At 37.2% G+C, this 15,493-nt stretch overlaps 1 protein-coding gene across 5 annotated transcripts in view; it reads left to right on the top strand.

The window, feature by feature from the left end:
* The window catches only part of ZFYVE28 (zinc finger FYVE-type containing 28), a 145,796-nt gene that overhangs the window by 69,309 nt on the left and 60,994 nt on the right, over window positions 1-15,493 (top strand). For 4 of the 5 annotated variants that reach the window (XM_042811954.1, XM_042811952.1, XM_042811953.1 and 1 more), the window contains exon 2: window positions 1,052-1,192. In XM_042811954.1, the coding sequence (XP_042667888.1) occupies window positions 1,052-1,192 (141 nt within the window). Of the gene's footprint in view, window positions 1-1,051; window positions 1,193-14,569; window positions 14,750-15,493 lie in introns of those variants that run through there. The other variant, XM_042811956.1, reaches the window with a different exon arrangement.

Raw genomic sequence — 15,493 nt, 5'->3', positions numbered from 1 at the left:
AGATTGCCAAGGCTTTCTGTCATTTATTTTGTAGTAAGCAACTGGTTTCCTGCTTAAAAAAAAAATCCTAGTTTTCATTACGTTTACTTTCATTACTATGTTTCATCAACTTAAAAAGTATTTCTGACTTGCCTCCCAGTTCAAATGGTGTGAACTACCAATGTAGAAAAGCTGAAAGATAGCCTAAAATCATTATATTCATGCATAAGTAGGACATGTAGGAACAGGAGCTGGTGTGTTTGCTTTCAGGGAAGGCTGTTGTTGTTGTGCTATTAAATTGCTAGTTGAGAAACCATGCAGCATGCACCGGCGAGGCGGTCTGTAGCATCACTAATGAGACCAGGTCTCACAGTGGTTAACTGTGTGACTGTACAGCTCTGTAGGTTTAATGCTTGTGTAATGCAAAAGCCCAAAGGGTTTTTTCTGCCAGAGTTGTATTTTATGAATACGTGATATTTCACGTTACTTTCTGTGCTCTCACCATTTCTGTTGCTGAGGAGAGCCTGAGAGAGCTGGACAACTTAGCCTAGAAGAGAATGCTCAGGCAGATCTCACCAGTGTCCATAAATCTCTGCTGATGGTTGGATTTCAGGAGTCACTGCAGTGGTCATGAGTCCAACCAGCAGATGTAGAAGCTTCTCCTGAAGGCCCCTCGCATGGCTTTGTGTTGGCAGCAGGTGGTGGTTGTTCTCTTGTTTTGCCAAAATTGAAGCAAGCTTTTATTTAATAAACAAAGCTTGTGATTCAGTTGTTTGTCCACTAGGCAATTATGCCACCATGAGTGAGAATGCCAGGATGGTTTTGGAGATAACAGTAGTTTAATAATACCCGCTTTGTTGGAAGAGAGATTTTTTTCTTCAAGGTAGGAAGATTTTGTAAGTGTATGTAAATGTCTCAGTGTCATTCTTTTTGTGCTGATGCTCTACTAATCTGTCTTAAATGACTTAAAAAATAAATTCCAATCAATATAATTCACTGGCGTATGTTTTTAATTGTGCAGAAGTAACGTAATGTTCTGTAACGCAACATTCTATGCATCTCTTCTACACAGAGAACAGACCCGCAGCTCCTTGCTCAGTTCTACTATGCCGATGAGGAGCTAAATCAAGTAGCAGCTGAACTGGACAGTTTAGATGGAAGAAAAGACCCACAGAGATGCACACTGCTGGTCAATCAGTTTCGTTCTTGTCAGGTAATGAAAGTGATTCATGATTTAGTTGGCATTTTTGTGTGCATTAAATGCTATTTATTGTATGAATTAATTTTTATTGTCGAATTCCTTTAAGATGACTTTGGTAGATATATGCCTTTTATTAGTTTAACACCTATTTTCTTTGAAAACGCTATTCATAAATCTATTTCATCTCATTAAAGTGTTTGTTGATGGTTTCTTTTAAATGAGAACACATTAGAAAGATTTTCTTTGCACATGGAGCTCACTAGAATGAGAGAAACACCGAAACATTTCAGGCAGTGTAAAGTAGCCACATCTTTTGTAGATGCTTAGTTTTTATATTTTATAAATCTGATAACTTTTAATTAGTAAATAAGCTATGTGAGAGCAGCTGGTATCTTTGCTAATTGGAAAGAATGTTATCTGCTTCACATAAAAAGCTTTAGAGTTAAGAGGAACTCCTGAGGAACCAAACAGAAGAGGATATTTATTTGTAAAGTATTTCAAAATTATGAATCTGTTTCTGAGTTCTTGTTGCATAATATAGTTCACTGAGGAAATGATTCCTCATAATATTTGCTGAAACTGTGGCTATAATTTATGCAAGACTTGAAGGGGGAAGAATTGGAGACTGCAAAGACAAGCTAAATCTAGTTCTTTATTTGTTATTATTTGTTAAAATAATTCAGAAATTGAAAAGTAATTGAGAAATATGACTTTGTGTCACAATGTATACCATTGTACAATAAGTTTTTTCAACAATAAAATTCAATAAATTAGAAATGTAAACTGCTTTTGTGAAGCACTTCATTCTTGCACAAATGCTTCCATACACACCCTCCCTGTTGCAGCAACTAGCATGCCATAATGCAAAGTCCTGGAGTCCATGATTCACCATGCTCAGGAGGATTTATTTATGAAAAGTAAGCACTTGCTGTCAATTGAGTGAAATGCAAGTGCGGAGACCATGGTAATAAAAAATCATTTCCACTGAATATAAAAAAAATGTAAATCCTGTGCAAAGAATTTGTTTTGCTTCAACCTTTCTTTTTTTTTTTTTTAATTTGTTGTATTACTATTAGTTGGAATGTACCAAACTTCTTTAATGCAGAAAAAATTTATCGGTGATCAAGTTGAGGTAAATATGAAGAGTAGTGCCCTGATCAACGTAACAGTATTAGCATCGAGTTACCTGAATCTGTTGATTAAGAAGGGAAGGAAAAGAAAGTAACTGAAAAAGTGCAGTTTTTTTCTTTTTCTTCACAGAGAAAGAGCCATCAGCCAGTGTACTGTGTTAAAAACAATTTTAATACTTTTGTATGCTTTGATTATCTTTGGTTTCCTACTGCACAGTCACTAGAGAAAAATGCAGAGTTTGAGTCTACCAAACTGGAAACAGCCAAAATTCAGTACCTTGGAGGAAAAATATACGTGTAAGGGTATCTTAAAAAGTCATTGATGTCTGTCTTCTCTGTGAGGTATCAGCTGTACCTAAACCACCCTTCACAAACTTGTCTGACTTGTCTTTTTAGAAACCTCCAGTATTGGACATTCCACAGACTTCCTAGGCAAACTCTTTCCCAGCTGATACTAGTGAAGGCTTTCTGGTAACAAGGGTAGATGAACAGTTTCTTCTTGATGCTTTATCCCTGGAGGTAAAAACTTGTTCCCCGATTCTCAGCAGGTGCACAGGTGTTCCTATTTGCTCACTGCAGTTTAGACAGACCTTTCTGTTCAAAGAGTAGCTTCTCTGAATCTTTTAGCTGTAGGAATGCAAGAAATGCAAGCTCTCGTAGTCCTTGGTCAGTTTGCTTGGCTTGCTGTGTTATGACTCACTGTCTTGTGACTCTTAATACAGTCTGATGCCTGGTAATTTCTTCTTTTCATTTGTCTAACAGATTGCTGTTACTAAAACAATCTGTTGCTGGACAAGAAAGAAAAGATTGAGTTTTATTTTTTTTATGCAGCTATTTTTGCAATTTCTAATGTTCAGTGTTCTACAGTATAGGTCAGATCATAGGCAAATGTTATTTCAAAAATGACTTTGCTGTTCAGATCTTGCATTATTTTATTGTAAGCAGCTTAAAAAGTATATATTTGTATTATGTTTCTTTTTTTTTTTTTTTTTTTCCCCTTAAGAATTTGTTGTGTAAAGGACACAGAATAAAGAGCAGTATTTTAGAAAGGATTCCAAGTGTAGGTGTTTGCTAATCAAATATCGCATGGGAAAAGTGGAGAAGAAAGGGCTGCAGATGAAGTATGGTGGTGTTTGAGGCAGATGGATCAAAATAATTGTCATGTAAGGCTGTGCATGTGAAAGCAATGCAGCAGCTACATTGTGTGAAACGGGCTCTTTCACATGATGCCTCTGAAAAAGATCTTGTGCCCACAGCAAATATAGCTAAACAGGCTCTGAACCTTATGCTTAAAATTTCTTTTTTTTCTCTTCCTATTTTGTCCTTGATTTTTAAATGTATTAGTAAGATGTATGGCTCATTTTCAATCTGGATAATGTATGAAATCTAGATAATTTGCAACCTAGATAAAAACTATCTCCTTAAGTTCATAGAGACATAGTCTTTCTATCAGGCTTGAATATTTCTGAAATCCCTTGACCTACTACCTTTTCTTGTTTAAAAAAATTTTTTTTGGTTGTTTATTTTCAGCTAAATTAGTGTTTGCTTAGTAGGTGATATTATGAAATTTTACTGTTTTGTTTATGAGAGAGAACTGCCTTTAAACTAGTGCTGCTTTATGATAGAGCCACAAGTCTTAGGAACTCAGATTGTTTTTTCGAGAGGTTCTATTCTGTTGGATCTTGATTGTAACACAGGAGATGTGCTTTCTATCTGTGTCTGTATTTTCGATTTTTGGAACTGTTTCAAAAGAGTTCCAAGTTTACTGCAGTATGTAAATTAATTCAGGCAAAACAAAAGGACTCTACCTAGAGAATGTGCTTTAATGGATATTTTTTGTATTTTCTGTCTTATCAATAATAGCAATATTAGTCAAGATAAGCTGAAGCTCTGGTACTTCAATAATTCTTATTGTGGTGGGTTTTTTTCCACGTATACAGAGAACTTCAGTTTTCAAGGATGTAAAAAATAAATTGCAACTCTGAATGTTGTTTTTTACTGTTCTGCTTTCGTACTGTTTCACTGATGATAAAATCACATTTCTTACAGTAAATTAACTTATAAAAACCGAAGATCTTGCATCTTGAATTTTAAATGCTGTGAGTTGACTGGTTAGCATGGTGCCAAGTAGAATGTATCAATTAGTAAGAAGGTGTTGTTTTGCAGTTTGCTGTGGTTATGGTAGCTTCCTGCAAAAATGATATCCCTTGTTTTGTTTTGGTGTTTGCATGTCAACAGCAGAGTATTATAAGAATGTATTGTATTAACAGATATGTTGTCTTGCACTTTTAGTGTGGCTGATATCTAACAGAGTAAAGCACTTATTCTGGTGTTGCATTCTGTTGTGTGTGCAGAGATGCATGATAAAAAGTTATACATGTTGCACTTCAGTGAAAAAAAAAACAGAAGGTAGAGAGATATACTTTGGTTTGTTGAACTTGATTGATGATAATACTGGGAAGATACTTAAAAACAAAACAACTTGTTTGCATCTGTGTGTCTTGAGGAATATGCAGCGCTGATTCATCCAAGTTTTTTTATTTTCTGTTTGCAATACAAATAACTAGTGTTGAAATGTTTTTATCTTAAGATTAGTAGTAGATGTCCTTTTCAGTGTGGTTCCCACCCTTCTCAGTGTCATAGGGCATTTTCTGCCCTTGAATTTCAGAAGAAGGAACAACACCTAATGTATGTTTTTTAATTAATCATTCGCACGTTTGTGATAACTCTCTGAATGTATTTGTCATGACCATTACTATTTTCACATTTATTAGTATTATGGTACATGAACTGATTTATTTAAAACAATTTCTCAGTCATCTACGTGGAATTAGGTTTAATGTTAAATGTTGCAGATCACAATGAATTTGAAGAATGAAAATTAGAAACACCTTTGATTCTAACCCAGAGATTTTGTAAGATCTTGAGAGGTCAAAACTGAATGGTGTGTGAGTGCTTCCCATTGCGAAGGAGTCCGAGGATCATAGTACTTGCTGGGTTAGTACATTGAGAATTACTTCTCTCTGTAAAGCATCAAGTTCTCAGAATAGCAGATGAGTCAGTTCCCAGCATGGTTTTATCAAAATAATTCCTTGAACTGCAGGTTATGTCTCAGCACTGTGTCATTCCATCCATTAAAGCACCTTGGGAAGAAATTTGCCCCTGCCAGGGCATTGACCTGAAGCAAGACATTTACTCGCTGAGATAAGGTACCATTTACACTTTGCCACAGAGTGGTAAAATGAGAAATTTCTACTATTTGTGAAACCTTGTTTTTCTCAGCTCTTATTCGAATGATTGACTGGTAACATTATACTGGCTCTTCTCTTTTCCTGCTATTTGCTTGATGGAGCCACTTGGGAAACACTACTTGAATACCTTAAATTGGAAGTCCATCATTTTTGAGTCATCACTCTGTAGTTTCAATTTGATGAAACATCAGGCTTTAAATGTATGTAGTCCTTAGTGTGCAACTTACAAATACAGGTTAGTCCATACACTGATGGCCAAGTAGGCACCTGTGAGTCTGAACCTCATTATCTATCCTGGTATAAATTTGTGTTACTGGGGAACCAGAGCCCTTAGAGGAAGCTGACACACATTTTGTTGTTATCATTTGCCTGCCTCAATTTCTGTAGCAATGGAAAATACATTGTGAGAATGGTATCAGAAACGCTCTCTTTCATCCAGTCATACTTATCTCCTTATTTCTTACAGCTTATTTCAACAACTGAAAATATCAGTTTGAGATGAGCTGCTTGCTATTCAAGTGCTGAGGAAAACAGAGCTTGGCTCCTACTTCGTAGAAGCGCACCTGTTACGGGCTGGTTCTCAGCTACGGGCTGCATGAGCTGCCTGTGTTATGTGGAAAGTGGGTAAAAACCAGCTTTGGGAAAAAGAAATAAAAAGACTGAAGGCAAAATGCTGCTGGAGTCCTCTGAGGAACCTCCCTTGTCACAGCTTGGCCTGCTAAAATCTGTTTTTTAATTTAGAAATGAAAAGAATTCCAGCCTTCATCATTGAAATAAGCATTAAAATATTATTTGCTTTCTGATGCTGGAGTTGGATGGGTAAGAGAAATCTAAAAATGGGCAATCTCTTCATCTGGTGCTTTTTGATATTCAGATGAAACTGCATTGCTGTTTGATAATGGGGCACATCTGGAAGGAGTTAGGAATGGCCTGATGTGAGGTAGACATTTTGCTTGCCTTTCACCCTCTGCTTGCTTCATGTATGTAACTGAGATTGTAAATGCCAAGGTTCTTTTTCTCTTTAGTTAAAAAATAGCCAAACCAAGAGTGCAGAAGTGGTGCAGGATTCCAAAAATGCTTATGCTGCATCTTAAGCAAGCTGGGGAGAGCCATCCCCGCATGCAGCAAGCTGTCACAGAGCATGTGGGGATTTCTCTGCAGCAAAGGATGGAAAGCATTTCAGTGTGATTTCCTTATTTTGTGCATATTTCTGTTTCACAAGGATGAAACTGAAGCTAGAATCACAAGTTACTAAATAATAAAAAAGGAAACTTGTCTTTCTATATGAAATATGATTAATTTTTTATCAGTGTGAAGAGGGATGTGTTTGTATTAAGTAGCGTGTGCTGGGGAAGCGGGTGGTTGTTGCTGAAAGGGCTTGTGATGCTCGGTCACGCTGCGCCATCTGCTCATGATGGCCAGGTTCTTTGCATGCAAACTTGTAAGGAAAAATAATTTATCTTTGGTGGAAGATGAGGATGTCAGGCATTTAACAGGAAAACAGGGTTAATATTTTATATGTACTTCAATTAGAAAGCTGAAACTTTGTGGGTTTTTTTTGCTATCAAGACATTTCTGTCCCAAATAAAATACAGTATTTTCTTTTATAAGAAAGAGAACTCAGCTGCTAACAGTTAAGGCAGAAATAATCAGAAGGTTGTTCGTTTGAGTCTTCTGACACTGTTTAAAAAGATGTTGTATTTCTTAATGTGTGATTGTGAGCCCTGGATTATATTCATATTAAGAAGAATGGACGTGACAGTATCTTGACTGAATGCTGACATGGTGTATCTGAGATACACTGGCAATTTTTGTGCATTTGAAGGCTAAACGAGGACTAGGGTGTAAGGTCATTTTGAAACTGACTTTACTCAGCGTTTGTGAGATATGGGACTATACCAGATCCACTTTTGTGGGCACTAATGTAATGTGTCTCATTCTCAGGGGCTTTATAGTTTTGTAGTTTTTCCACACTCTTCAATGGTGTCATCAGAGAATTGTTGTCGGTTCCATTTATCTTTACTCTCTCTCTTTTCTCTTTCTTAACTATTGCAAAGCAGGATGAATTCACATATCAGCATCTAAACCAGTTATGCAGTCTCATGATTTAAATACACTGCAACATGCCTTCTTTCTTCAACTTCTCCATACACGTTAGCAGCATCCTTACAAGATCAACAGTATAGATTCAGTAGACTATGCATGTTGACATTGGATGGGATGCAACTGCTCAGGAGGCGCAAGAGTATTCTGGGTTGGGTAGCAAGCTGGCTGGGCTTATCACCGGAGATTTAAATTAGATTTCATTGGGGGAAGAGGGATGTACTGCTGAATGACAGAGAAGAGTCTCAAAGCTGAACATGTACAGGTCTTGTGGAGCTGGATGACATGCATCTCAGGCTCCTAAAGGAACTGGCTGATGTGGTTGCCAAGTTGCTCTCTCTATCGTATTTGAAAAGTCACGGCTGTCAGGTGAAGTCCTTGGTGACTGGAGACAGGGAAACATCACAACCGTTTTTATAAAAGGGATAAAGGAAGACCCAGCAAGCTACAGGCTGGTGAGCCTCGTGTCTGTGCCTGGGAAGGTCATGGAAGAAATGAAGGCACATGCAAGGCAAGGAGGTGATCTGAGACAGCCATTACAGCAACCTGATCTAGTGGCTGGCAACCCTGCCTATGGCAGAGGGGCTGGAACCAGATGATCTTTTGGGTCCCTTCCAACCTAAGCCATTTTGATTATGTACAAATTATTTACTTGATATTTCTGTCCTTGGTGATTAAGTCTGTTTTCTGCTTAAATGCCTTTTCACTTAATCATTTAAGAAAGTAAATCATTTAATTCTTCTTTCATCCTGGACAAGCATGATAAGAAACACAAGTTGACAAATTAATTTCATAAAGAAAATCCATAGCAGTGGAATTCAATTTACATTGGGATCTTAACAGCTTTGAAAGCTAAAGGTTAAACTTGCCTATATGAAATAATTCATAAGTCATTAACTGTTTCCTGTTTTGGATGAATATAATAGCAATATACTTAATAATACTGCCTATATATTTCCAATATAGGATTATTATGAATATTTCGTGGAATATTTTGCAACCTGTTTTTATCTTGTATAGGTTGTAAGTTTTTATTAACAAAAGGAAGTCTTTATATAAAGTCTGCATACAGATCTTTATCTACATGTATTACACATTGGGCACATCAAGGACTTCTGCATGTTAATAGGAACAACTAAAAAAACTGTTAGCCATTAAGCTAAGTTGGTCAGTCATTGGGACTTTATCATAAGATAGAGGGAAGAATATTAAATATAAATAGTTCAGTCACAACTCCTAGCTCTTTTTGCATTGTAAAGATGCAATCTATGTCTTCCTCAGACTTACGCATTGGAAACAATGTAGGTTAGCTCATTGCAGCATAATGTTCTAAAATGATTGGTGCAGACTTCACAACGGTCATTTAATTATAAATTACTTGGTTTCTCAAAGTACTACATGTTTTAGTAAGTTAGGAACACTTTAGAGAAGATGGAAAAAGTTGATATGTAAACAGCTTATGATGAGCCTAGGTTTATTTATTGGAGAGCAGGCAGCAGATGGTAGACTTTATTCCTGCAAGATTTTGCACTGCTTGTACACATGCAAAGTTGGGACACCTTGGAAAACAAATATCTGTATGAAATGAATTATGCAGGAAGAATGCTCTGTTAGTTTAAGAATGCTCACTTTCTCACGCATCAATTTCTGCTGGATTTTCACTTCTTACTCAAAATAGTATTACTTCCATTAAAAGAGTGGTGAGATAAACAGCAGTGGTATTACCTTAGTACATGGTCCTTCCCAAATGGCAATACTGCAGAAGTGATCCCTGTTCAGAGAAGGGGGCAAGAGGAGAAAAACAGCAGTTGTGCTCTTGGTGTTGTTGTGTACATTTTTGGTTCAGCCCTATGAGTAAGTTTTCAGTGGATAAAATTTACTGAAGCAAATACCAAGCAGCAAATGCTTGTATTCTGTGATTTTTCAGGAGCCCCAGGGATAAAATAGCTAAGTGATCATTCTTAACTGCAAAGCTCAGTAAATTGATCTGCGTAAATACAAGAGGCATTGAGACAAATTGTTGTATTGACCTAATGTCTTTTTTTGTTGTTGTTAGGTGTGGTGTAATCTTAGAAATATTCAAAGGGTGGATTCTATCAGGCTTATGTAATAATTGTACTTCAGATTTTCACAGTAGCTGGGTTTAAAAAGTATTCTACTGTTTTTGTGTATTCCTGCAAACCAGCGGCCTCAGGATCTGCCTTGTTTATTATCTGTGCTTCTGTGGGGGTTTTGCAAATTTGCCTGGAAAATAATTTAACCCTCTAGCTGGAATAAGAAGAGCTCTCTCTGTAGACCTAATTAACATATCTGTGCTTGTCTGACTTATTCTGCAATGCAAATAAGATCCTAAAAGCACATCATATTTTATAATTGAGAAAATCAAATTCTAAGTGCATTCCTCAACAGGCAGCATTCTCTTTCTGTAATTTATTTTACAAGGAAATTCTCAAATTGGTCATGTTAAATATACTGACAGTTGAAATGTTCGTGAGCCTGAAAACTCAGTTTCAGAATATGTACCTGCAAAGTTTTGGGCTCTGCTTTGGGTATTTTTTAATTGAGCTATTGCTGGATAAAACTCGATGGCTGATGGCTGATGTAGTACTAGTCTGGATATGTGGCTGAGTGTGAGCAAACAAGATAGACTTCATTTTGAAAACATTTCCTGAAATATGGATTTTGGTGTTATAGCATGTGGTTCCTTTTGGCTGTAATTCCATGATCCATTGACAGCGCTGCTATTAAGGTTTTCCATCACCAGCTCACACAATTCTTGTTCCTATCCCTGCACTTTAGCATGGTAAAACCTCAGAGCAGAGCTTCATGTTAGAAGTGATCTAAACTGATTAGGCAACCTCGTCTGTCTCTTCTTCCTATAGCAGTGTGTCTGTCCCAGGAAGCAGGTTTGTGTTCCAGCAGGGCTGGAGCAAGCTCTGAGGTGGGTTGAATCTGCCTGGAAACCTGCTTGTAGCCAGATCTTTGGCATTGCTTTCACAGCAAAACTGATGTGCTGTATGTATGGTTGTGCAATGGTATGAAATTGCTGATGTACAGTTGGATGAGTATCCACAGCCAGGAGTGGAGAGAGGGGTGGTTGTATAGATCCTTATCCAGTTTAAATAAGCTGCAGCCAGCTTTAGATGGCTAAAAAGCCACATTTTCACCTGTACTGATGCAAATATTTGGAGTGTCATCCCATCAACTTTACCAGGGAAATGACCTGGATTACTGTGTGCTGAACCCCTTCACATATGCCTGGTGTACAAGGAAGCTGCCAGTGCTGATAAGACTGCCTGGTACTGGCTGGAGATAAGACTGAGAGCTGCAAAGTGGGAGAGATAAGAGCTAGGTTTCTCGACCTGGCTTTGCTACCTGTCAGCTTATATTGCAGAATGGCCTAATGCTGTTTGCTGCTCATCTTTAAAAACTGACTAATCTGAAAGTGTCTTCTCTTATCTGAAAACTTCAAGTGGTATGACAGTCAGGGATCTCTAGGACAGGCCTTTTATTCTTTATTTTATCTGAATTGTATCCGTGCTGATGAAAAAACAGTGTTTAAAATGAAAGTCAGCTTTAATGAATATCTCTTGGTTGGAAGAAGGTACCTGTGAAGAGCAGTTAAATAACTCACAGGACAATGATGGTGTCATAGTGAATTGGCAGCAAATTATCTGGGGAATACTAATTGTATTCATTAACATTCTTGACAAGTGCAAACTGGGAGTATGTGCTGTAATCACTGTGAACGGTGAGGCAATTCAGAGGTGTGACATTTTCATGTTTGATTGCATCTGTCCATCGAAGAACATTTTCCTCTGGAATTAGACAGAAATAGATACCATTAAATAAGACAAGTTAGACTAAGTCTTTTAGGAACTCTCCATTGGATTCTGAGACCTTGTGACTGGTTAGAAGTTGGCAAGAATCTATTTCTTAGTTATTTTGTTAAATGATATAAAGGTTAAACAGCATGACTTGAGCCCAGAGTACTGTTAGAAGAAGTAATGGCCAAGTGTTTCTGGTCTGTTCAATTTGCAACCCTTGAGTCGTTGTATTAGTGATGTTAGTGAGGTCAGTGAAGGAGACAGCCGGGCAATTTTTGAGCTACAGGGAAGAAATGAACTTAAAGAAATTGAAAATCTTTGTCTTAGTGTTCCCAAAGTTTAGAAACTGTAGATAATAAGGGTGTTTTTTTTGAACAGCAGAGGGGAGAAGTAGGAATCCGAGGCAGAATCTCTCCATCAAATAGAACTGGCGCACTTGGGTATTCATTATTCACTGATCTGTGATAAGGATGGACTCATGCTGGTATCCTGATTTGCACCTGTATGTGAGTTTACATGAAGTGTAACAGAGCTGCAGGGCTCTAGAGAAATTCCCACAGGCGCTATATTTAAGAGACTTGCTGCAGATTTAGGAAATTCAGAAATTCATGCCAGGAGGACTGGGCAGTTGACTGATAAGAGAGTGAGCCTAGCTTTGTTCAGAGAAAATTGTTCTCTTTTACACTTTGATTTAAAGTGACAACAGTGTCAGTTAAAAAAAAAAAAAAAAAGACAAAGAAAAATGAAACAGAAAAAAAAAAAAATTAATTTAATTGGTTATATCAAGGTTATCCATAAATTCTGGAAAATAAATGCTTATGCTGTATTGTTTAAATCTGATAAAAAAATTTTTTGGCTGTAGTTTCATCTCATTTTTTAATAATTTATTATAGTATTTCTTATTTCATTACTCTCAGTATGAGAAATGTTGATTATTTTGGTTCTATAACCAAAGTAGGCTCTGTCTGCAGATTTTACATTTGCTTTTCTTTTTTTTTTTTTTTTTTTTTTCCCAGAAGTTAAGTTACCAACAGAGTGATACTTGGTGAAAAACAGATGTGCAGCAATAAATGTTTTTAAATTAGAAATAAAATAGTTGTCATTTCTATGCTTTCTATGTCTATTTACCTGCTTTTCTTCTTTGTTGGGAGTTATTTGGTGATTTGCGTTATTTTTGACTATAGAATGATGAGCAAGGAGGCTGGAAAATACAAAATGCTTGACCATAAGTTGGGTCATCAGATAACTCCACCAACTAACCAAGGACTCTCTTCCCCTTCTGTTTTTTGGTCTTATGTTGGAAGATTAATATTTTAAAATCTTTTGCTTGGAATAAAGAGTTGCAGTAGCATTTACTAGAGGCGGCAGTAAGTCATGATGGTGCATTCCTTGTTCTGCTCTTGGCCTCTGCTGCTGAGTACCTTTGAAGCAATGCTCAAAAGCACATACCAACATTAAAGTTCTTGAGAGATCCTGCAGTGCATTTTCAGGCATTTTTGAGGTTGCTGTGCCAGGAAACGTGGTAACGTTTGTTCTAGCACATGCCCATGTTCAGAGGAATTATTTCTCTGTTGCTTTGAAGCTATGTAAAGGGGGATGTTGAAGTACCAGTTTATTTACTGGATTGTTTTCAAGCATCTTTTATTACAAGACAAATCTTGTAGAGTCTTTATGGAAAAAGCTCTAGTAGTTATTAAACTGTTTTAGGAGCGTGTCTCTATCCACAGTGTTTATCTAGTAATACCTTGTTTTACTGTGTACAAAGTTTTCCCTTCTTGCTGAAGGAAGGCTTGGCTAAAAAGCTCTGTGCTGAGTGCCCAGTTCTTCAGTACGAGTTCAGGTATGCTTCATTTCAGTTAAGGCTGTCATGCCTCTTACTAACTAACGGCTTGTAGGTGTGGAGAAAACAGGTGGCTGGTTTTATTCTTTTTTTTTTTTTTTCCCTATGTTGACATTGGGAACACTGAGATTTTTTGAGATCTGAACATGTTCTTCTTTGCAAAGGGAGGATGCCCTGCAGTGATGTGTTACTTAATGTCGACTTACACGTTGGTGGTAGTTAGGAACATCCCTTCTGTAAATGGTGATTTCTCTTGTATTTACTGAGAGCTATATTTGGATGGGGAGCATGAAAAAAGAGAAATTAATTCCATAATTAGGACTTTGTGTTAAAGGGAGACTCTCAGAGCAGGTTTAAGTTAAATATAAATGTAATCCATTGGAAGAATGAATGTTGGCTTAGTAAAAAGTAGATTTAGTCTGGAAATAAATAAGTAATTGTTGGTTTAAAAAAAAAAAAAAACACGTATTTGAGGCTGTGATCAAATATCTGCAACTTCTGTTTGAAAACTGGTGCCCATCTTCACACACTCATATGCATCAATTAGTCTGCTTGTAGATGTAATTCTTCAGTGTATGCATAATAAATTGGAGCACATAAAGAAGATAAGATCAACATTTCCATTAATAAACCTGTGTTATTTGGAGTGTGCTGTGCCTTCGTAAGCATATGCCATCAAGGCTGTTTGGGAAGAGAAGCTTTTCTGCAGTTCAACACAGGCTGCAGCAATTGTTGCTGCTGTGGTGGAGAGATAGTGTTTAAACTGCTAGCTGTCTTTCATTCACAATGAATTTTGGAAGCATTTTATACTGTGCTAGGTTAAGTTAGCTAATGGACAAAACTGAGGGAAGTCTGAAGTTACTTTTAGAAGGGGGAGCATCTAGAAGTTAGCAGTGAGAAATAATTACAAAGCTCATCAGACAAAAAAGGACTGAAAGCATGACTTTTGACATCTGTGCAAAATGGGGTTGGGGGGAAAGCAGTGGAACTTTTTGCTGTGTGGAAAGAGACTGTGATCACTGAAATGGGCTGGCAGAGACCCTGTGGGGTTCTGAAGCCTGAATGTGGTTGTTCTCTGAAGTCCTGTCACTTTACTTACAAAGCATACCTCATTGGTTATGTTTTGCTTGGAGTAAGTCATAAAAGCCTGAGTGCCAGCTAATTCCTTAAATTCGAGCAGGATCTTCCTATATGTCTCTTTATGTAATTTCTGTTTATGAGTTGCTTCTCTTTATCAGCAATACACTGTTGAAGTGGTCTGCAACTTAATGTCAAGCCGGAAAAGGAAGCAGGAATTTTGAAGGACATATTCCAATGAAGATGCTAAAAAACACTGTCTGTTGAGCACATGGTAATATTATCAGACTGTGTTACCATGGCTAGATACTACGATAATTCAAATAATGGAGAACTGAGAGGTAGGTACTTAGCAACACAGGAAGCTACTTTCCTCTTGTAGAGGATTTCAAGAAAATTATATTAAATTTAATGGCATGGAGGGCAACACAGATTTTATCAAGGATAAGTACGGAAGGTTAGATAAGTCTGCCTTTCATTGGCAGAAGCATACCTTTTAGACCATAGCTAAGATGGAGCTATTAGCTCTTCTTTTTGTACATATCCAAAGGCTAATGCAGTGGTTACTGTTGGCTTTTTGCTCTGATTATTGAGTATATGGCCAATTATTCCTGGGCCAAAAATAAACCAACTTTTTGTCCTCTACTGCGGCTAACTGCATTCACTGTCTCTCTGCTGCTCATTATATTTCCTATCAAAATAAATATAAAGAAACGTTCTTCATTACAGGAAGCACCCAGTTCTGTTTTCCAGGAAATGCAGAACTTGGAAGAAATCCCAAAAGCAGCACTGCCATTGTGCTGTTGGAAATCCTGAAGAGAGCAGCTGAAACAGAAGTGTCAGCCCTGTATGCAAATGATCCAGCAGATAACGGATCAAGCCACCAAAGGATACATTAACATCCGGAGGCTTTTATGTAGAAAGATGGATCAAGTGAAAGATTTACAACTTCAATTCCAACTAATTGATTTCTGTTGCTTAAATTAAAGCAAAACCTCCATGCTGCCATGTATCTGAACCCATTCGTTCGCTTACAAAGCAGAATGCTGTAATTAACTAAATTGAATGTTTCTTAAAGCTCTTTT

This window comes from Centrocercus urophasianus, unplaced genomic scaffold (assembly GCF_019232065.1).
Source record: "Centrocercus urophasianus isolate 14NV4802_14NV808 unplaced genomic scaffold, USGS_Curo_1.0 seq_13, whole genome shotgun sequence".
Lineage (NCBI taxonomy): Eukaryota > Metazoa > Chordata > Aves > Galliformes > Phasianidae > Centrocercus > Centrocercus urophasianus.
The sequence above is the reverse complement of the archived record's forward strand: the minus strand, read 5'-3'. Positions and strand labels throughout refer to the sequence as shown.